The sequence below is a fragment of the Saccopteryx bilineata genome, chromosome 4 (genome assembly GCF_036850765.1).
Source record: "Saccopteryx bilineata isolate mSacBil1 chromosome 4, mSacBil1_pri_phased_curated, whole genome shotgun sequence".
Taxonomy (NCBI): Eukaryota; Metazoa; Chordata; class Mammalia; order Chiroptera; family Emballonuridae; genus Saccopteryx; species Saccopteryx bilineata.
This window is the reverse complement of record NC_089493.1, coordinates 132,388,961-132,412,095: the sequence shown is the minus strand read 5'-3', so window position 1 is coordinate 132,412,095 and position 23,135 is coordinate 132,388,961. Positions and strand designations below refer to the sequence as shown.

Genomic DNA, 23,135 nt, shown 5'->3' with positions numbered 1-23,135 from the left:
AGTGGAATTCCATACTTTTATTCTATCTTCTTTTTTAAGCTATGTGTTTTATATGGCATTTTCAGGGGTGGTTACCATTAAGTTATTAAAAGAAAAATTATCATATTTATTAGAGTCCATTATTTCATGAGTGCTTCTGCACTCTATCCTCTTTTGCTACTGCTGATCTTTATCCTCTCCCCTTTTGTGTTATTGTTGTCACAAATTATCCTTGTTTTTATTGTGGTTTTGTTAAAATTTTTACTTGTAATTTTGTTTTGTTCTTTTATCTGGTCAGATAACTCCCTTTAGTATGGTTTTCTGGTGATAAATTCCCTCATCTTTTCTGTATCTGTGAATGTATTTATTTCCCCTTCATATTTGAAGGATAGCTTTGATGGATATAGTATTCTTGGCTGAAAGTTTCTCTCTTTCAGTGCTTTAAATGTTGGAGTCCACTCTCTTCTGGCTTGTAGAGTTTCTGCTTAGAAATCTGATGATAGCCTAATGAGCCTTCCTTTATCTGTTATATTCTTTTTTTCCCCAGATGCCTTGAGGAGTCTTTCTTTGTCATTGATTTGTGATCATACCATTATGATATGCTTGGAGTAGGTCTGTTTGGGTTGAGGTAACCTGGTATTCTGTTTGCTTCTTGGATTTGAGGCTTCAACTCTTTCCAAAGGCTTGGGAAGTTCTTGTTATTTGTTTTTATATGTTTTCCATTCCTTTGTCCTTCTCTTCTTCTTCTAATATACCCATTATTCTTATATTGTTCTTCCTGATGCAGTTAGACAATTCTTGTAGGACTTTCTCATTTTTTTTAATTTGTGTGTCCCTCTCTTCTTCTGTCTATAGTATCTCTAGTTGCCTGTCTTTAATGCCACTGATTCTGTCTTCTATCTAGCCTGTTCTATTGGCTAAGCTAGTTATCTCATTTTTCAGTTCATGTATTGAGTTTTTCATCTCTGTATGGTTCTTTTTTATACTTTCAATTTCTTTGGTGAAGTACTCTTTTTATTCATTAAGTTGTTTTTTGAGCTCAGTAAATTGCCTTTCAGTGTTTTCTTGTATCTTATTGAGTATTTTTAGAACTTCAATTTTGAATTCTCTGTCAGTTAACTCCAAGGTTTCTATGTAATTGAGATTTTATCTAGAGATTTTTCATCATCTATCTGAGCTATATCTCTGTCTTGTATATTCATATTTGATTTCTTTTTCCTTGATGGCATTTGCGAGTGGTATTATTAATAGCCCCAACAAGAGATAATTATTTCTTTTTCTGGTAAGAGGTGCTATACTACAAAATTTGCCTCTGCAAGATTCTTGGGTGGAGCTCTGCTGCGGTGTCACTGTCATAATGATGGCAGGGCCATCACATTGGTTGGAGGGGCTTGTTAGGGTTTTGCAATTTTATGGCTCTAACAATGGCCAACCAGGGGTCCTTCAGGCTCTCCCCCACATCCCAACAGAGCAGAGGATCAAACACCTGGGCAACCCTGTCTCTCACAGGAAAGAGCAGCCTGGATACCCAGTTGAGGGGGGTCCACCACAGCCACTGTTCACAAAGCAAAGGGAGCAATACAGGACTGGGAGGCTGGGGTGACATGGTCCCTTCCCCCCTCCAATACTACTCTAAGCACTCAAAGTGCAACCCTGGGCAGGGCAGGGGCTGCACACCACAAGCCGGTGTCTGAGCTTCAGGAGCAGTTGTGGCAGAGATCACAGATCACAGGCATCCCGCCCACACACACTAAACTCCACAGGGCAAACCAGTACCTGAGCTTCAGAGCAGGTGGGGCACAGATCCCAGATCAAAAGGGTCCGGCATCACAAAGCTAAACTCTGCTGGCAGATCAAGCATGTCCCAGTGCCCCATGGGATGATCTCTACAAGCTATTCACATGCAGTTATTGGGAGTGCACCATGAGCTTTTTGTGCACCCAGTGCCTGCAATCATCACCCAGCACCTGCAATCAAGGGTGCGGCAGACTCTGGGAAACAGTCCTTTTCTTTGTTCTTGTTCGTCACCCCTATTTTAGCTCCTTCCCCCCCAGACTCTCCTCTTCTCCCAGCTCCGGCTCGGAGGCAAAGCCTGCGCCAACAGTGCCTCCCTCCCTCAGGTCCATGAGGAAAGAGAAAGACTCAAAACTCTGACTTTTTTTTTTCTTCTGTGAGCAGATTACACGTTTGGCCTGCCTTCTTATGCAATCATACCTTTGTCTATCTGGTGTGTGTATATTTCAGGTTCATCTGGAGTTTTTCTCTGCATATAGTTGTAGAATTTGTTGAAAGTTCAAGGGGAGAGATCAGGAGTATCTCTCATGATGCCATTTCTCTGACCCTTGGCATAGTTTTAACAGCAATCTATTGGGGTAAGAGGTTCTGGAGGCATACCTTGAGAAAGCAAGGGTGAAACCTTCTTTTGAGAGAGAGCTGTGGGTAAAAGTTACCTGTGGAGGTTAAGAGCATGGCTTCAGCATTAGATAGACCTAGGTCCAAAGCTCAGCCCTCTTCTTGCTGGCTGTGAGGCATTGGGTGAATTGCATACATTTTTAATCACACTACTCCTCTGTGAAGCAAGGATGATGATACCTCACAGGATGAACTGAGGACTAAGTGTAAAGAGTTGAATGGTGCAAGTGATGCTCCAAAGCCTAGTTGGTTGTTCCATCCAAGCGATGAGAGCTGGAAAAGGTGGGGTGCTGGGCAGGAGAGGAGGAAGACCTCTCTGTAGCAAACTTTAAGTCTCTTTAGAGACTTCCCATTACTTCCTTCCCCAATTGTTTTTAGCCCACAGTCAGCATGGCCATCTATCTGGGGCTGCCCTGGCTGAAACAGAGAAGTTGGGAAAGAAAAGACTCATGCTTAAGAGCCTTGAGGTGTGCTTTCAGGGAAGATCAAGAAAGGTATGCCAGGAGAGAGGTCAGGGAACAAAGGGGAAAAAGTGTGGAGTGCCTTTGGGGGAAAGGAAAAGACATGTTGGAACATAAATTTGTGTGGGACCCCTAGAGGGACAAGGGAGAAAGCCTGACTATGTAGTTTTCTGCCAATAAGAGAGTAGGAGCCGTCTATTAACATTTCACAGATGGAAAAATCAAGACCATGGAAGCTAAGTCAGTGCTATCAGAGGTGATGATGTCATTGGAATGAGGTGTAGTGTCTCAGCATTTGGCCTTTAGGGTTCAAGGTGATATTTATACCATTATCTGTGTCAACCAACAGTCATTGGTGCCAATCCAAATACCAATAAGCATTCCCAATTTAGGGTGCAGTAAAGAAGGAAACTTTATTCAGTACAAACAACTCAACAGTGACACAGTACAGCTGTAAAATCTCTTAGCTGGGCAGTTCTGCTCTGCTCTGGCAAGACAGCTTTCATTTTTTCAGCTCAACGAGGGAGATGTGATCTTCAATCTTTAGTGAAAATGGAAAGCTTGCTCTCCTAGCCAGAGGGGAGCTGGATTAGTAGACAGAAGCTTCCACCCCTAGTCCCTGATTGGTCTGTTCTCATACAAATGAGGACTCCAAATCCTTGCATTTTTAGAAAGATTTTATTTCTTGATTTTACAGAGACAGAAGTGAGAGAAGAGGGAGAAGGGGTGCAGGGGACAAGAAGCATCAACCCATAGCCACCTCACTTTCGCTTTTCATTGCCTACTGGTCATATGTGCCTTGACCAGGCAAGCCCAGGATTTCCAACTGGCAACCTCAGCATTCAAGGTCAACACTCTATCCTTCCACTGCCACAGGCGAGGCCAAATCCTTGCAATTCGATTGGTCCAAAAAGCACTAACCTGATTGGTCAAAATAAAGCTGCTTTATCCATCTAGTCAGAGACGTGCAGCTCCAACTGAATGGGGGAACCTCCATCCTATTGGCTGAAACAGAGGACTCCAGGAACTCCTTTATACGGGCTGCTCAGATCCAGAAACAGTGCCAGTAGGCAGTTCAGTACAGAGGTAGGCAGACCAGCACAGGTGTGAGAGGCTTCTGTGTAGAATTGGCTGCCAGGCTCTGTTTTTAAAAAAATTTCAGCCCAGTTAGCCACCAGGCACCCTTTTTCTTAATGGGTATCTTTTTCCCCTCAGGGTTCACAAACTGTCTTCAGTTGCAAGCAACTGCATACCCTGGATGCCAAGGATGTTTCTAACTCAAATTGAAGGATTCTGCAGGTGGGTGCTACCTGGGGCAGCACCATTGCTCTGCAATTTTCCCTGTTGTGTTCTCATTGGGAACCTACTTCAGAGGCTTGGGTGTCCGCATCTCTAACTCAGTCAATGGGGATGCTGGAAAGGGTGCTGATTTGTGGACAAGCTGACTCATCCCTTCTGCCAACTGGCCCTGGGCGTAGGCCCTCATGGGCATCTTCTGCTTAATGGGTTGTGTCTGGGGTCCTAGCCCAGGGCTTTTCTCAAGGTGGTACCTGATAGTGCCCCCAGAACCTGCCCAACCAAACTAGTAATTCTAGTAACACTCTCAACACTTTCTTCTTCCAAAGGTTAAGGGTGGCCAATATGGGAACTTAGGTTCATAGTGTTGAAAGGTCAATTAAGGTCCCTCAACCACTGAATGGTAGGGCCTAGACAAAACTGAAACTGGGCCTTAACCTGGGTTTTCAAACTCCCATGTCTATATCTTTATAATGCTATCTCTCTTGGTCCAATCATATTCTTCCAATCTGAAGACTTCAACTTTAGAGGGTCTTCCTTCCCCCAGAAAGTATCTAATCTGCATAATGAGGCACAAAAGCTTCCAGCTGTTCTCCCTTGGCTCACCCCACTTCGGTATCCCTGTGCCCCCCCCCCCCCCCAGCACATAGCTATGTCTGCCTCCAGACCATGAGCTCCTTGAGGGCAGGTGTTGATTGTCACACCATGCATCCAGGATTGGATGAATGATAATGAGGTCCTAGGCCGGGGGAAGCTCCTCCCAAATGGTTTTCTGGTGAGGGGTGGAGAGTGCAGCATTTATGTGCCTGGTCAAGAGTGAGGCTAGGGTGGTACGCAGCAGCCCCCAGGTTCCTGTCCCCTCCTTGGCCACCCCTTCAGTGACCTCAAGCTCCCTAAGCTTATGGCCTCTGAGAGTGGCCCAGCTATGGCATCAGAAGGGGGCAGTGGAGAAAAGCAGCAGGGTGGTAGGTTGTAGGCAGAGGTACATAGGGGAGCAGAGCAACTCTGCTTCCTGTGGGTGAGGGGCCTAATGCCTGCCCCCAGGGCAGGTTGCACAGCCTTCCAGCACAGGCTCAAGCTGCCTGCCCACCTGGCCTGCGTACCAACCTACCTCTCCTGCTAGTTACTACCTTTCACCTGGGGCTGTCCTCCCTGCTCAGTCCTGCAGCCTGCTCTGGGTCCTCCATCACACTGGGGCTGGCTAGGGGCTGGGCCAGAAACCAGGACCCGCCCTCTCATCACTATGCACTGCTCTTCCTCATTTTGCTGCTGATTCTAGCCCTGAACGAAACAGATTGAGCTCTTTTCTCTCTGTGTCCATTCTCTGGCAGCTTGTCTCTGGCTTGTGGGTGCCTTCTGAGGTGTTGCAGACAGCACCAGCCAAGTCAGGGGAGCCTGGGCCAGCCCTGCCCGGACTGGGTACAGTGCACTGGCTCCCGGACCTCATCCAGCCCTGTCATTCAGCACTGAGAGAAAGACTTGCCGTGGACACCAGAAGATGATGCCCCAGCTTCAGTTCAGAGATGCTTTTTGGGTGAGTGAAGACTATCAGGAAGTGGGACATGTGGAATGGGCCCTGGGATGGCAGATTGGCTGAAATTTCCATGGGACAGTTGATGGGGATGAGCTTTCAAGAGAAGAGAGAGGTTTTCTCATGAAAATACTAGTTGATTTTTGGTCTTAATTGTGGAGGTGACCTGAGCCTCTGTTCTTTCTAAGTTGAGAGATGAAGGGGGTTCTCAGCCTGGAGAATGATTTCTATGCAAACTCAATACAGTGGGAGACAGATATTCCCTCTCCCGGGACAGTTCATCCCCCAGGTGGCCCTCTCCCTGAAGCAGGGTCTTTTTAGGAAAGTCTAACCTGTGGATGGGAGCTTGAGGAGGCCATGTGAGGCAAAGAAGGGACGGATCACAGGTTTGGGGAACCAAACAGACTTGAATTTGGATCTTGGCTCTGCCACTTAAGGGCCAGACAAGTCATTTTACCTCTCTGAACTTCATTTTCCACATCTACATAGTGGAGATAAATATTAATAAATATGCCAATTGAATGGGAGGATAAAACCAGGTGATCAAATATAATAACGGCCCCAGCACCCTGCTGGCATGTACATGGTAATTCATCCCTCACTCAACCTCTCTCCCTTTCAGCCCTTGAGGACCCTCTGAGGAAGCAGCAGGGCCAGACAAGCCCTTGCTCGCTTCCTTAAATTCAGTGCAGGTGTAAGTGAAATCTTTTCTGCCACGAGAGAATGGTGGCCAGCTGGCTTGTGGAGAGTAAATGGCTAGGCCCAGACCACACAACCTGCAAGCCCAATTTGGGTCCTCAGTTTTTTCCAGCCTTCTCCTCTGCTCCTAAAGCTCTGGCTGTCCCCAGGGAGTCATGGGGGGAAACTGAGAGACCTCTGGTTAGAGCTGAGGAATGAGACTGTCCCAAGGGAAACTTGCAGTCCCATAGAAGACTGGAACTGCAAAGGGCCCTTTGCTTCAGCCAACAACCTCCCTCCTTAAGTCCTTTTCTGGGACCTGTGGCCAGCATGAGAGTGACTTGCTTCTCACCTACACTGACCACACACTTTCAGAGGACTGTGTAGGGAGGGTTTTCTTTGTCTCTCTGGGTCACTGTTTCCCCATCTCTATAAAGAGGGTGTGGGACTAGGCCAGAGAAGCCAGTGGAGGCAGACCTGGCCCATGCCACACCAGGCTGGCAGCTGGGGACCATGCAAGAGGGCATAGCTGCAGTGGGGGGCAGGGGGGACAGGGAGTGGTGAGTCACCACATTGCTGCTCTGACTCAGAGCACTAGGCTAGGAGAGGGGAGATGCCTGTTAATCCAGGTGTCTCTGCAGCTCAGAGCAGGCCAGAAGACTGATTGCTTTACCCAAGACATCTGTCCCAGGCCAGAGTGCCTGGGCCTGCCTTCCCTAGAGCAGAACTGCGGCCAGGAGCAGGCCCATGGCAGGATCTGGGCAGTGGGGGATGGTATATAAGGAGCAGGGTGTGGCAGCAGAAGTAGCAAAAGAAGCAGCAGCAAGACAGCAGCTTCCTGAGTGGCATCCTGCCACCCTCTGCGCTTGCCCCACTTCTGAGCCACTATGGACCTCATGACTTCCAAGCGCTTCCTCTCCTTCACTGATGGCTCCCTGGGCCTGGCATGAGGGTACCGCTTCCCTGGGCAAGGTCACAGCTGGTAGGAGAGAAGTGGCCAGTGGGAGCCTGTCACACTGAGCCTGGGAAGATGCCCCAAAAGGTCATGGTCAGCATCCTTGCTTCTGGGACTTTAAATTCTAACACCTCTCCCTGATCCTCAACCCATGAGGACAGCTAACACTTACAGAACTGTGTGTCGGTTCACTTATTTAAACCAATGAAGTAGATGCTATTGTTACCCATACTACTCAAAGGGAAAAAGGAAGGTACAGAGAGCTTAAGTAGCTTTCCCAAGATCACACAGCTTGAACTGAACCCCGACAGACTGGCTTCCAGTGCCTGGGTTCTCACCCACAGAGCTTCATTATTCTCTATCATGGAAGAATGTGGGGGCCACCTTGGTGAAATAGACAATAAACTCTGTCCTTCCTACCTCCCATAGAAATAAGCAGATCACACAAGATTGATAGAAGTAACTTGAAGCTCAATTTACACACAAATCTGTAAAACACAAAGGACATACCGACTTATCTGCCGTAGGGTTATCAGGCCGTAGGGTTATCAGGGACAGAGCCCCCCCCTTCTCCCAACCTTCCCCTTTTCTAGCCCAAAGCAATGTCATTAAACACTGCAGCCTGGAAACAGTCTGAAAATGACTCGTCTTCAATAGTTGAAGGAACCCACAGAACTAGAAAAGTCCTGTCTAATACCACAACACTTCAGTAACCAGCAACCCCAGTTTCTAGAACACAGATGTTGCCAGCCTTGTTTCTGGAACTAGCTCACAGTAAGGAGAGAAAAGCCATTTTTGAGGAGCTAAGACCTTACTCTAAAGCGCATTACTTTACTTATACAAGATGCCCATAGCTTTCAGTTAGGGTCTATGGACTCTGATTTTACCCACAAGTTTAACAAGATCAGTCATGTGGTCCATGATCCTATAGATCAGTGGCCCCCAACCTTTTTTGGGCCATGGACCAGTTTAATGTCAGAAAATATTTTCACGGACTGGCCTTTAGGGTAGGACAGATAAATGTATCACGTGGCTGAGACAAGCGTCAAGAGTGAGTCTTAGATGGATGTAACAGAGGGAATCTGGTCGTTTTTAAAAAATAAAACATCATTCAGACTTAAATATAAATAAAACGGAAATAATATAAGTTATTTATTCTTTCTCTGCAGACTGGTACCAAATGGTCCACGGACCGGTACCTGTCCGTGGCCCGGGGGTTGGGGACCACTGCTCTAGATGCAGCAATTAGTGGAGGCCTGCACAGAACCTGACAAATATTGGTGGATCTGAGCTATTAGAAACAGTTTCACAGAGAGTTGGTAGCCTGGTCTCAAGGGAAGAGAAGAACAGTTCTAAAAAGCAAACGTAATGGTTCAGAAGTGGTGAGCAGAGGAGCAGACCCATCCTGCCCCTCAGGGGCCTGTATTTGCAATGAGATCAGTGTGGCTACTGTTTTCATCTGCCGCAGAGCATTGAGATGCAGCTCTTGTGGGAATGTGGTGAGGGTCGGACAGACACACAGGTTGGTTTAATTTGATTTCTGTTACACAAACACAGTGATACAGAACATCATGACTTTGCAGGAAGTTTGTGGTGGAGCCTCAGAGCAGGACCTATCAGTAAAACAAGGTTAAGGCTCAGACTGCAGATGCCCAAACTCAGAGGCCTCTGCACAAATCAGAGGGGCACAGATGCCAGAGAAGGCACTGCCACTCCCCCTGTACACACATCTCTCTTTGCCAGTGGCTCTGCTCCCAGCAGACAGACAGATTGGATATTGCAAGACACATCTGCCTGTGTACTCAGCACAGGGATAACAAGTGGGCTATGTGCTCAATGTTTGTAGAATAAATGAATGAACAGTGAATATCTCCCTGGTCTCACCTGCCTTCCTGAACCAATTTTCTCCTCCATTTCACTTTAGTTATTTTTACAGATGTTTGTTAAGAAGGATTCTCAACTAGGTGGGTTAAGTTGGACCCCTGAGCCTCACCTCTACATCCAGTCAGGTGAATGAGACTGTCTTGTCCTCAAAGAAATCATGTCTCAGGTGTTGTTGTTGTTTTTTTAATTTTTTTATTTATTCATTTTAGAGAGGAAAGGGAGAAACAGAGAGAGAGATAGAGAGAGAGAGGAGAGACAGAGAGAGAGAAGGGGGGGAGGAGCTGGAAGCATCAAACTCCCATATGTGCCTTGACCAGGCAAGCCCAGGGTTTCGAACCGGCGACCTCAGCATTTCCAGGTCGACACTTTATCCACTGCGCCACCACAGGTCAGCTCTCAGGTGTTTTTTTAAGTTTTTATGGGACTGAGCATTGTAAACTTGAAATGTCATATGTCAAGACTGTTGTAACCTGAAGACCCCCGTATATATTTCAAGTTCCATGAAGATTTTTTTCTCCAAATTCCAGCTATTTAAATCACACCAGAGGAGTACCTGTTTCCAGAACACCTTACATGTGCCGGGTAGTGTGACAGTCACCTCACATGTGTCCATACCCACCCTGCAAGGAAAGGGGGTCAGTGTCCTCTCATCTCCAGGGAGGCATGGACAGGTCCAGGCTATCCCATGGTCTCATGTTCTGAGCAGAGCAGCCCCCACTCCACCCCCCACATGCTCTGCCCCTGAGCTCAAGGCAATTGGCTAGTTTGTTCCTGGTTCAGTTATAACTCCTATAGGATAACAATGTGGCATTGGTTTTCGTGTTCTCAGAAAGACTAATTTTTTCCTCCACTTCCCCTCTAACTTTCTGCAAGTGATCACAGATGACATATGATGACATATGTCATTAGAAGGAAAATATTTAAAAATAAAACTAAACAATTCCTGTTTTCAAGGCCAAGACAGTAAGTTTAGGCAAAATGTGTGGTTCAATAGCATTCCTCTTCCACATACTCTGCAGTTTGTGGCAGGTCAGTCCCCAGGACCCGAGAACTTGATCCATCTGTGCTCATTCCACAGGAAATGTGCAATTGGCTGATGGTGATAGCAGTTTACAGAGGTTTGTGGTTATGCTTGCTCTGCTTGTGCAATGCTGCAGATGGTCACCTGTAAGATTTACTGGCTGCAGTGTCCTGGGACCAGAGAGTAACCCACACCTTGGATTTTCATCCTTTGCCTTTCAAAGACCCTCTTTGCACTGGAATTCCCAGAAACTTGTGGACTTTTTCCGGCTGCTCCTAATTCCCTACACACACCTGGGTTGCCCGTGAGATGGAGAAGAGCCTTGCTTGGGCTTTGAAAGGATGGGTGAGGATTTGGGAGATGGCAGGAAGACAAGAGGCACTCCAGGTAGAAGGAATGACATGGGAGAGGTGTGGAGAGGGAACGAGTGCTACTTTCTGTCCCAGAGGATAGGAAGGGAAGATCCTGGCTGGACTGTGGGAGGTCCTGAGCAGACTTGAGTGGTGACAGAGACACTATCTTTTGCCTCTTCATACTCTCTCCAGGGTGCATGCTTCCTCTCATTCAAAGGCACCTGAAAGCTGTAGATTGTGGGCAAGGTGTCCTTCCTCCTCACCCAGAGCCTAACACAATGAATCACACTATAGAGGGAACTTAGTGCAGAAAAGAAAACTGCCTTGGCTTCTAGCAAGAGACAGTGCTGCCCTGTGACTGGGGGGGCCACCCACACAAGGGCTCCCCACTGGGATAGCTCCAGAAGGCCCCTCCCTTGCAGGCCATTACCCATTCTCCAGGCTAAGAAGGGAACAGGCTTTTTGAAGCATCACCCAGCCCCCATCCTTACTTGCGGGGGTCCTGGGAGAGTCATTTACTCTGTCTGAACCTCATTTCCCATATCTGTAGGATATCAGAGTGATCTTCACCTAAGATAAAGGCTTTGAAGATGGGGAAGCTCAGGGCAGCACTAAAGGGATCACCTTCCGCTGCTCACCATAAAACAGATTCCAAGAGATCCAGACTTACAACTGGATGTGCACTTACACGGTGAGCCTCACACATGTATCCTTATTCCCAGAATGCCCCCCCAGCTCTGTTCACCACTGCATATTAAATTCCACCTTTACAGAGCCTTCTCATGGCTTCAAGTGACAAGATGCATTTAATTTCAACAATATCTCTGTAAGGCTGGTATTCTTTTTCTTGCTTTATAGAGAGAAAACTAAGACTCGTAAAAGGGATATGAGCCTGGGGGTGCCAGGCCAGGCCTGGCTGTTAGCTTCCCAGGCTTGGGTCAGAGAGCCCTTTGGGATTAGTGGGAGGATGTGGTGGTTTGCTGAGATCTGAAAACTTGAGCAATGGGTGACCTCACAGGCAGGCGAGTGAAAGCCCCTTCTGCTGGTGTTGACAGCCACCCATAATTGGGCAACAAGAAGTGCTAACTGGAGCTTCAATAGCAGCCAGGGTGGGGATGGGGTGACCAGATGGGACCCAGGGCTTCCCAGCTGTAGAAATAAAAAACAGAAGCTGAGCTGTACTGGAGATGAAAGGAGGGGGTGAAGAGCAGACACCAGAGAGTGTTTCACATATTTAATGGACACCAAGGAGGCCTGTGTGACTGGAGTAGAGTGGAAGTAGAGAGTAGTCAGAGAGAAGACCAAAAATATAGCAAGGAACCAGCTCTTGGGGCTAGGAACCGAGGGTGGTGGTGATCCCAGACACACTGCCATTGCTCTAGTGAGCAGACATCTGGCTTTTACCTTTACATGACCTCATTTTCCTCCTTTGTGAATGAGTAGAGGGTAGCAGTTTATGCTTTTGGGTTTGTTTTTTTTTTAAGTTTATAAACTTATACAATTACTTTTTTGTTTTTTAGTAAGGTGAGGAGTACAGACAGACTGGAAGGGAGAGAGACAAGAAGCATCAATTCTTCATTGCAGCACCTTAGTTGTTCATTGATTGCTTTCTCATATGTGCCTTGGCCAGGGAGCTCCAGCTGAGCCTGTGACCATTTGCTCAAGCCAGCAATGTTGGGCTCAAGCCAGTGACCATGGGTTCATTTCTATAATCCCACGCTCAAACTGCTGAGCCTCAAACTAGATGAGCCTGTGCTCAAACTAGTGACCTCGGGGTTTCAAATCTGGGTTCTCAGCATTCCAGGCTGAAGCTCTATCCACTGCATCACTGCCTAGTCAGGCCAATTAACTTTTTTATTTATTCCAGTAAATATACATAACAAAGTTTACTGTTTTAACCATTTTTAAGTGTGCCATTCAGTGGCATGAAGTACGTTCACAATGTTGTACAAGCATCATCACTATCATTTCTGGAACGTTTCATCATCCCAAACAGAAACTGCGCACTCATTAAACAATAATTCCCCATCTCCCTCCCCTTATCTCCTACTTCCCTCGACTTCTTGTCTCTGTGAATTTTCATAAGTAAGAACCTCATATAAGTAGAAGCAGAGGCGAATTAAGGTTGGTTGAGGCCCCGGGCACAGAAGAAAATATTGGGCCCCTTAAAAAAAAGAGACAGGGAAAATAAAAATACATGTTAACCATATTTTTAAATAAATAAAAAGTATTATGTATTATTAATGTTAAAATTGCACATATGAAACCAAACTTTGTGTCATTAGAAAAAAGTGTAAAGTTGGGGTTTTGCGAGGCCTTTCAGAAGTCGGGGTCCAGGGCATGCACCCAGTACTCCCACTGTTAAATCTGCCGCTGAGTCGAAGCATATAATAATTGTCCTTTTGTGTCTGGCTCACTTCACTTAGCAGGCTGTCTTTTAGATTCACACATGTTTTAGCATGTGCCAGACGTCATTCCTCTCTGTGGCTGAACACCATTCACTCCCCTTGCAGAGCTTTGGTGGCTGCTCTGCAACAAGGAGCATTAGGGTTCTTTGAAAGTATCCAGAGTGCTGGTGTCTACCTGTAGCAGGCTACAAGTTCCCTTCCCTGAACTTGGACCCTGGCCCTGGCTTTCATTAAGCTCCTGGGAAAGTCCCACACCTTGCTCTGCGGACACAGGGCTCCCCTCCAGCAGGCCTTAGGCCACATCTTCAGACACCTGCCCCAGCCCTCAAATCTCTCTCTGCAACCTTTCAGCCTGCTTATAGCTCTGAGCATTAGACTTACAGGCTCCTAAACCGGAGGAGCTCATTCCCACTGCCAGGTCTTCTCCAGACTTGTGTTCCCATACACCCCATGCCTCCTTGCTCTAAGCTTTGTATACAGTTTGGTTTCATAAAGCAGGAGGAAGTGGAGGATTAAGCTTGGTCTTTAAGACTTGAGAAGGTGGAGGGGAAGTAAGCAGTCATCACAGACTGGGGGAGGGGAGTGTGGTAGGGGTGACCTTTCCTTCCTGATAATGAAAGAGGCCTATTTAAAAAACAACAACAAAGTTTTCAACCTTGGCCTGGTGGCTCAGTGGATAAAGCATCAACCTGGAGTGCCAGAGAGTGCACATTTGACCCCTGGTCAGGACACATATGAGAAGCCATCAATGAGTACACAACTAAATGGAACAACTAAGTGAAACACTGAGTTGATACTTCTCTCTTTCTCTCTCTCCCTCACTCTCAAATCAATAGGAAAAAAAAATTTAACAATCTGGAGATGTTTTCTCTAAATCTATGTACTCTACTTGACCAATGTCACCTCGTTAAAATTAATTTTCGAAATAAATTTTTTTAAAAAAATTAAAAAGTAACTAAAAGGACAAAGCTTGCAAGCCAGACTTAGTCAAAAGCCAGGCACAGCCATACAACTGCTGTTGGATCCTGGATAAATTACATAACCTCTGTCACCTTCACTGTTCTCAAACAATAGCACCCTTCCATCAATGTTACTGAGATAAGAGACACTAGATGCACACAGTAGGTCCTCTTCTGGTGCTTGTATTTCTCACCCCCAACCTCACCCAGGGATGCGGATTCCTGGGAGCCCTAAAAGTTCACAGAGCTCTGACAGAGCATTCGAAGGCTGCAAGGTGACTATTAGACACAGGCCTGCAAGCTCTACAACACATTGGGGCCCAGCAGGGACCCCAACCAAGGGACCCCAGAGGTGTCAAGGGCCCCGCTGGCTGGGCTGCTCAGAGACTCTGCTGAGGAGCACTGGGAGGCCCTGCGGGCCATCTGTCAGACTGGGTGCAGGGAGGTCAGTGAAAACATATTTCTAATCTTATACTCTGGTCAACCCAGCTAAATCCAGAACAGCTCATGCAACCACATTTAATGTGCTTTTGTTCTTTAAAAATAAATGCCTGTCTTTGCCTTCTCAGCTCTCTCCCTGGGACAGCTACCCTGAGCCATCTAAGAAAAGCTGAAAGTCACCTCACATTTGTCTGCTTATACACAGACCCTCCAATCCTTGGGTCGGGGACACCTAGACTCAAAACACCTAGTGTAAGGAGTCCCGAACCTGCTCACAGACAGCCAGTGATGGGCCGCTCGCCATCTATCAGAGCAGCTTGCCCTGCATTCCATACCTGGGGCCACTTCAGCTCTGGAAGACCCTGCCTGGTATTGACCTGGAGCTGGCCTCCTCGCCTGCTCCCCTGAACCCTGGCTAGACCTCTGAGGACACCAACCACAGATAGTCACTCTGCTTCTGATGTCTCCACAAAGGCCTGCAGGTGACATCATTCCTCAAGGTTCTCCAAGGGCCATAGCTTGGGATCCTCTCTTTACCCACCCTCCTCCTGGGGAACTCTGGGTAAGCAACCAGCTTGCTTACCCAGCAATCTATCCATTTGTCCATTTATCCATCCATCCACCTATCCATCCATCTAAGCCATACCTTGGTGTTTTTTTGCTTTCAGTTCGCTGAACAACAACAGTGAGTGTGATCCCACTGTGGGTACTAGGTGAGTGGCAATGGACAGAGCTTAGCTGTGCTTACTCCTTCTCTCAGAGAATCAGTTACCATATCTGTAGACTATTACAAGAAGTAGAAGGAATGGGTATGTCTGGTTGATTTAAAGGTGCTGGGTAGACCTGTGGCAGTGCAGTGGATAAAGTGTTAACCTGGAACACTGAGGTCACCAGTTCAAAACCCCAGGCTTGCCTGGTCAAGGCACATACAGGAGTTGATGCTTCCTCCTCCTCCTTCTCCTCCTCCTCCTCCTCCTTCTTCTTCTTCTCCTTCTTCTTCTCTCTCTCTCTCTCTCTCTCTCTCTCTTCTTTCTGTAAAAATTAGTAACTAAAAATAATCTTTAAAAAAGTTTAAAAAAAAAAAGGTGCTGGGTAATGAGTCATTGGGTCTACAAGCAAAGTGTCCCACCATAGAGCACCTCAGGAGCCAGCTGTCCAGAGTCTCCCTGAGCCGCTTTGTCCAGCTTGTTTGTTGAGCACTGATCTGCAGAGGCTGGCCACCAGGACCCAGCAGGGAACAGACAGGCCCAGTCTGCCTTCATGAAGCCGCCAGCTGGAGAGTCAGTGCTCATTGCCTCAGGTTTCCTCACCACCCTCGTGCTGTTTCCTCAGTCCACAGAAGACAAGCAACAGTAAACCAGTTGCTAGCTGCAGAGGTCCCTACTGTTAAACTGGTTGCAAGGCCACCACGGGTCCAAGGTGCCCCTCATGGTGGTTCAGAATCGCTGTCCTCATATTCTGGAGCTTCTGAGACAAGAGGGGGAAGTCTGCTCTCCATGTTCTGTCTCCCCTCCCACCAAGTAAAAGTGATTTAAAAAACTTTTTAGAAAATGAAGGTCTGTCAACCCAAGAACATGGCAGACATTAAAAAGGTTTTTGACAAGAATGGTTAATGCTTCACCAAATGACTTTTGAACTTGGTAGGGTGCAAGCAGGAAACAATTTTCCTTTTTTCTACCTCCCAAAGCCACTATTGGATCTCTCCTTCCCAATCATGGGCACATGTTAGAGCTTTTCTAGTCCTTTTTAGATATGATTAATTCCAGTGCAACAAACCAAGATCAAAAGCTCACTGCTATTCAGTTTGAAGCTTTGCCAGTTTCCAGCTGTGTCTGATGGGGAAGGGGAGCAGGGTCCACTTCCTCACTTGCCCTACTCTGCCCACACCCACTGCCAGCTGCCCCTGGTGGCCCCATAGACAGGGCGGGCACGGGTCAGGACTGAAGGGTGAAAACTCTTATTTTTCTGGCGCTCTTGTAGCTGGCGATGTGTAGCAAGTGGCAGATGCCCATAGATCAGCTCTCCCTCTCCTGGTCACCTGGGCCCGTTCTCTGCCACCCCTTTACTGGAGTGCCCTCTGCAGTGCCCATAGATCAGCTCTCCCTCTCCTGGTCACCTGGGCCCGTCCTTTGCCGCCCCTTTACTGGAGTGCCCTCTGCAGATGCCCATAGATCAGCTCTCCCTCTCCTGGTCACCTGGGCCCGTTCTCTGCCGCCCCTTTACTGGAGTGCCCTCTGCAGTGCCCATAGATCAGCTCTCCCTCTCCTGGTCACCTGGGCCCGTTCTTTGCCGCCCCTTCACTGGAGTGTCCTCTGCAGTGCCCATTTGTTTCTGCTGCCGCCTGCTCTGACCCCTCCCAGTTGCAGCCAACAGTTCACTCCACACAGCTTCTCTGGGTGCATCCTCTCTCCCTGACAGGCAGTTATCAAGGGGAGAGAGCAACAAGGATGCTCTTCCCAGGGAGTTTCCTCAACCCCCACTTAGTTCCCTGGTGAAACATCAGTGCCAGTTCCTGGACAGGCTAACCACTCCCAGCCCAGCTTCACTCTCCCCTCAGCCCCCAAGCAGCTGCAGGCCATCTCCCAGCTGCAGACTTTTCTAAGTAAGACCCGCCACTGGCTTCCAAAAGCCTACATACACACATCAACCTCCCTGCTAGAAGGTCATCTGAAAGTCACTTCTTTCCTTTGTACCTATTTCACAGTCAGGAAGGCCCAGAGAGGGTGAAGGACCTTACCAAGGCTACCCAGCTTATTCCTGGCAGATGGAACTGGAACCAAAACTCAGGCCTCTCTCTCCAAGGTTAGAGGTTTAGTGGTCCTAACATGATCTCTATTCTGAAATCCCATGTAAAGCAGCGTTGAAGAGGTTCTGCAGCCTTTTAAATGGGTCCTCTGTTGGTGGGGGTGGTGCTTTTGGTGGGGATATAACGCTGTATTTTCAGCCTGGCCACAGCAAGGGGTAGGAGAAACTCTGTCTAATGGTGGGTCAGGTAGAGATGGGCAGGGCAAGGGCATGGGGACCTACCACTTGCTGAACAGCAACAGAGCCTGGGGCTTTGCACAGAGGTGAGGGAATGGGAGGTTAAGAGCCAAGATCTTGGTCTGGGAGAGCTGGGTTCAAACCTCAACTGTGCCCTACAGGTCCCTGGGCAGGTGAGGTTACCTCTCTGGGTTCTACTGTCCTCAGCTATTAATTAAATGAGAGTAATCATCTTTAGCCCAGTACCTGCCTCAGGGCAAGCCCTGACTACTATTTTCACCTACACATATGAATGTATTGGTTTCTCAGATCAAACCTAGTTGGTACAAACTATTGGGCCCCTTTTTACAGGGGGAGGTGGAAGGTGAGGACAACCAGGGTTATAGGCTGGGGTGTGAACCATATCTAGTCTCCTGAATTCTGTCCAATCTCTCAGAACAGGCCTGAGCACCATCCCTGATTTGGCTCTGCCATAGAAGGGTGGCTGTCAGGGCCAGGAGAGGTTGGCCTGTTCCCACTTCCTTGAATGAGAAAACCAGGTCCCCAAAGGGAAAATAGCTTACTCAGGGCCCTGGTCCCTGTAGCCACCTAAAGCGATATGTACAGGAAAAGAAGACAGTGATGGTGGGTACAGAAAAGGTTCCTCTAGCCATCCAGTAGGGCAATGGTTCTCAAAGTTTGCGCCAGGGCGCACTGGTGTACCCTAAAAGATTTCCAGGTGCGCCCTATGGTATTCCAGAGAAATATGTGCCTGATGGGGACCAAAAAACCAACAGGGATTTTGGAGTTTAGATTTTGGGGGGACAGAGGTGTGGGGAATTGGCTGTAAGCTGACAGTCTGCCCAACCCCCACCTCACTTGCCTGATTAGGTTGCAAAAGGCTGTTAAGCTGTGGTGCTGGATTATTTACACTACCCCCATGTTCCCCAGAAAGACTGGAGGCAAGTTTCTTCTATCCTTTGTTTGGTGTAAAGTTAAGATGATATGTATGGTGGGGGTTTTCTGTACTTGGTAAAAATTCTTGGGTTGCCTTGGAAACGTGATCAGAGACCACTGATTTGCTAATGGCCTCACTTTGCCCTGTAAGTAAAACAAGATGCAGTTTTGGGGCATGCTTTGTTCTCGCCAGCAGCAATTACAGGGCCTCCCGACCCTGTATTTTCTTAATTCTGCACCGTTCCCACTCAGGACCTGGAGTTACTAGCTGCGCTGGTTTGCGGCATGTGCCCAGATATAAAAATAAATATAGTTACTCTATTATACCATTTCATTATGGAAATACTGCTCATTTTGTTAACACATCATTATTATATTTATTATTAACACATCATTATATTATTTATGTTTCTCATAAACACAAGAATGAAAAAACTTAACACATTTGTGCCAGGACCTGCCAAATTTACTTAATCTTACTAAGAATGTATCTATATATATATAAAAAGATAACTTTTTATCATTTTTTTATTTTTTAACCCCTCTTTTTTACGAGTTCTAAAAAACATAACAAAAAATGTAACATAAAAATGTTTTTTAATGTCAGAATAAATTTAATTTTGTCATATTTATTTTGTTTAATTACCATAAAAGCACACTTGGACTTTATATTTTTTTCTTTAATATTTGACTTAATTATTATAACATATTTCTCAGAAATTTGTATCTAGTGTGCCTACAATTATTTGTAGGATTTTAAATGCGCCCCAACTTCAAAAAGTTTCAGAACCACTGCAGTAGAGGCACAGCAGGGCTGCAGTCAGCTTGAAGCCCTGGACAGTGGCTCATACCCAGCCCCACCTAGAGTGGGAAGCACGTGGGCTCTCCCTGGGCCCAGCAGGGCATGCAGGCATCCCCGTCCCTGCATGGGAAAATGGAGGCCCCGCGTAGCCACCCAGCATGGATGGCAAGGCTTAAAGTCCCACATCAGGCTTGGGCAAGCCTCTCAAAGGAGGGAACTCCATCTGCTGAACAGAGGCACCATTCCCCAGGGTGGGTTACGCTAGATGCCACATTGTGGGGGCTTCTGGCTGCTTGCTGGCTTCTAGCACAGCCTTGTCTAAGGCAGCTCTCCTCAGCCCAGCCTGGGAACACAGCTGGCCTCTGTGAGCCCACGGTAACTGAGTGGTTGTCAGAACTACAGTTTTGATTTGAGGTGGAGAGCATTTGAATAATCATTTTCAAAAGTTATTATTTAAATCATTTTTTTTTATGTTTCAAAATAAAAAGCAGTTGATGGGATGTCTATTGAATGACTGGTGTGGGTATGCAGCTTTGGGAAAGAGCCAGCCTGAGTTCATATCCCAGATTCTGACCTTTGTTAGGTGAGTGACCTTGGCCAGTCACATCCCCTCTTTGGGCCTCCTCGTCACCACCACCCTTACCTCCTCGGGTGTGTGTTTTCAATCAGACAACAGCTGTAATGTTCTCGTTGCAGTGTGTATCAGGTGGACTCCACACATGGCGATTTCACAAAGGGCAAAGCCATGGGCAGGTTTCAGGTGTCAGAGGCAGTGGGTGGACAGAAAGAGGTGAGAGGCCCTCCATCTGGTGGCTTTGGGCATGGTGGAAATGTCAGCCTGAGCCCTTAAGAGAGGAGACTTAGCAGGGAGCTCTTAAAGGGTGAAACTGAGTAGGGCAGGAAGAGGAATCCAGGCTGGGCTCCGGAAGGGGTGATCTGGTGCTAGGTCTTATACTATGGACCTGCAGGACCAATTGATTAACCAACTGAATGGTTCATTCATTTCCTCAACAACATACTGAGTCTGACTCTGACCAACTCAGAGCAGTGAGTCAGAACTCACCCCCTTGGGTGAGTGGCTGAGATAGCCTGCAGTTCCCAGGGAGTCAGGCACTTCCCTCGGAACAAGCCGATCACTCATCTGCAGCCCCTGGGAGCACTACCACCACTCTGAACAGAGGCTAAACAAGACTCTTGAGCCCGTGGCACTTTGGGGACATGAGCTCTTGGAGACCCAGCCTGCAAGGACTCTTACTGCCTTCTGCCTCTTCCAGAACAGCCTGCGTAGGTTTGGTTTTTCTTCTCTTTCTTCTCTGGGTGTCTCAATAAGGAGAGAGGGGCTCCTCTGGAGAGTCAAGTTGGACATGGGATGGGCAGGGAAAAGGAGCATACCTGCCGCAGGTCTGGACTCCAGGCAGAGCTCCCTGCTCAGCTCTCTGCCATGCCCCCAGACACATTGTAGAGTAACAACAGGTCCCCTGTCCTACCTCTGCCTATGCAATCTCAGCCAGGCCCTTTCGTTCTTTGGACCTCAGTTCCCCCAAAGGCTGGGGGTGGCAGGTGCATGGTGGACAAGATGTCGCCCTTCCAGGGATCTGTGGAATTCAGACTTGCATGTTGATGTCCAGCTTAGAGTGCCCTCCTATGGGGAGAGGGCAGGAGGCTGACTCTAGATTCATTTTCCTTCTGCTCTGTGGGTTCAGAGAGAGGGCAGAGACTGAGGAGCATGAAGCCACAGCCTACTGGCTGGTTAGTAGGCTAGTAGCTGCTCACAAAAAACACAGTAATGGAAGTCTGTCCCAGCCAAGCCCAGCAACACCAGCCTGAACACAGTAGCTGACCTTGGCCCCAGGTCACGACTGCAGAGGATTTGAGCAGATAGCTTCCTTCTGCTGGGGGCCTGCATGGCCAACCAGAGCCCAGATACCCTGCTTATCACCCTATGGGCAGCGGAGTCTGTAGCTAAGGAATTTCTAGGCATGTTTATGGAGGAAAGAAAGACCTTGGGGTCCTAAGCATATTCCAGGCCTAAAGATTCCACTGTTCTGTGTTTGCTGAGGGTGGGCTGGGTCTGAGACAGGCTAGCTGAGGAAACTGGTGGCATCTCTGACCTTTACTAACAACACCTACTGTGGTTCCATGTGTGTATAAGACCCACAGTTTTTTCAAAAAATTTTATACAGTAGTTGTAGATTTTTTTTCTTGCATTTCCCGCTTTTACGCGCTTGTTTTTGCGCTCATTGTTGAAGACAGTGATTTGTCATCAGACACAGATGAGGACAAGCTAATGTATGAGAGTTTTGACAGTGATGAGTTGTATGAATTTTATGATGAATAAAATTTGAGTTCAATAATTTATTTTTATTTTTCTGAGGTTAGAAGCGGGGAGGCAGTCAGACAGACTCCCGCATGCGCCCAACCGGGATCCACCCGGCATGCCCACCAGGGGGCGATGTTCTGCCCATCTGGGGTGTAGCTCTGCTCAGGCCATTCTAGGGCCTGAGGCAGAGGCCACAGAGCCATCCTCAGCGCCTGGGCAAACTTTGCTCCAATGGAGACTTGGCTGCGGGAGGGGAAGAGAGAGACAGAGAGGAAGGAGGGGGGGAGAGGTGGAGAAGCAGATGGGCGCTTCTCCTGTGTGCCCTGGCCGAGGTGCATCTTATACATGGGGAAATATGGTACCTCTGCTCAGGAGCACCACTGACTTTTGACTTTAAGAGGTTAAGACTGACCGCCCTCAAGTGTGTGTGGCCCCTATAAGAGCTCCCTGAGCCCTGAGCTCTGAGACGTGGGCTGTGATACAAAGGCCTGGAACAGTGGGGGCCCTTTCTCGCAGCCTCAGGCTAGGCTAGGGTCTGTGGAGAAAGAAAAGAAGACAATGCCAAATCTCAGGACTTCCCTGGTTTGCGGTTGCCTGGTCGAGCGTCCTCTAGGGTCTGGGGTCCTTCGTCAAGAATGGGTACGGAAGCCAGGAACACCAATGCCCCTCAAATGAAGCTCCCTTTCCTGGCAGTCAGGTGCCCAGAGAGCTTTGAGGGAGTAGCCTGACCCCAGGACCCACTCTCTAGGCTTGGAGATGTCTTAGGATATCCTCTGTTCCCTCTTAGTCCTTGAGTATGTCCCTCCCCAGCTTCCTACCCCAGAAACTCAGTCCATGCCAATGATGAAAAACCACAATCAGGTGAGTCAGGAGTACTTGCAAGTGTGGGGCAGAAGGCAAAGAGGCATGTCCTAGATTCTCTGAGACAACCCTCTCCCCTAGTACCCTGGTTAAGAGGTGGGCCTGGGTTGGGCCAGGTGTCCTAGGTGTGCTATATGTGGGAGGTGTCGTACCTGTGCTCTGCATGTGTGTCAGAGTGTGCCTGGTCCTGACTAAAGTGACTTTTAGAGCCTACCTTGCTGAGCGGGCACGACAGGATTATCTGAGCCCATACAAGGGTCCACAGAGTGCAGATACCATGGAGTGTAGACATAAAGAGCATAGACTTGACCCAGACAGCTTTCTAGCTATGTTACTCTGAGCACACTTCACCATCTGTGCCTCAGCTTTCCTACTTACATAGCTGAGATAATAGGGCAGTTGGAACTGACAGGAGTGAGCAGTGCTGGCACCCTGAAGAGATTGTCATAATTGGTGGTGGCCCTTCCCACAGCTGTCTTGTGTTGGGGAGAAGAAATTTGCTGGACTGTAGGTTCTGATGCCAGGTAGGTCTCACGTATGCAGCTGGTTCCTCCACTGATGGGGAGGGGCTCCTGTGCGCCTGTGTGAGCCAGAGCCTGAATCTTAAGAGCTTGCCTTTGAATGAGGAAGATGGAGGAAGATGGGGAGGTGGTCGGAGGGGTCTTCACCAGGCTGCGCTCCCACTCAGTACTGCCCAGTGTGGTCCTTACAAGCCTCTGTCCTGCATGGCAGTGCAGGGACTTCACGGCCAACACAGGCTACGAGGTGCTCTTGCAGCGGCTGCTGGACGGCAGGAAGATGTGCAAGGACATGGAGGAGCTGCTGCGGCAGAGGTGAGCACGGCACAGTGGGCAAG

The 23,135-nt window shown here is 48.1% G+C and overlaps 1 protein-coding gene across 5 annotated transcripts in view; it reads left to right on the top strand.

Moving 5' to 3' along the window:
• Positions 1–5,434: 5,434 nt before the first annotated feature.
• The window catches only part of PSTPIP1 (proline-serine-threonine phosphatase interacting protein 1), a 41,681-nt gene continuing 23,980 nt past the window's right edge, over positions 5,435–23,135 (top strand). For 3 of the 5 annotated variants that reach the window (XM_066278303.1, XM_066278302.1, XM_066278305.1), the window contains exons 1-2: positions 5,435–5,682; positions 23,012–23,112. In XM_066278303.1, coding sequence (XP_066134400.1) covers positions 5,647–5,682; positions 23,012–23,112 — 137 coding nt within the window. In that variant the 5' untranslated portion in view covers positions 5,435–5,646. Of the gene's footprint in view, positions 5,683–11,120; positions 11,262–23,011; positions 23,113–23,135 lie in introns of all 5 variants that reach the window. The other 2 variants (XM_066278304.1, XM_066278306.1) reach the window with 2 other exon arrangements.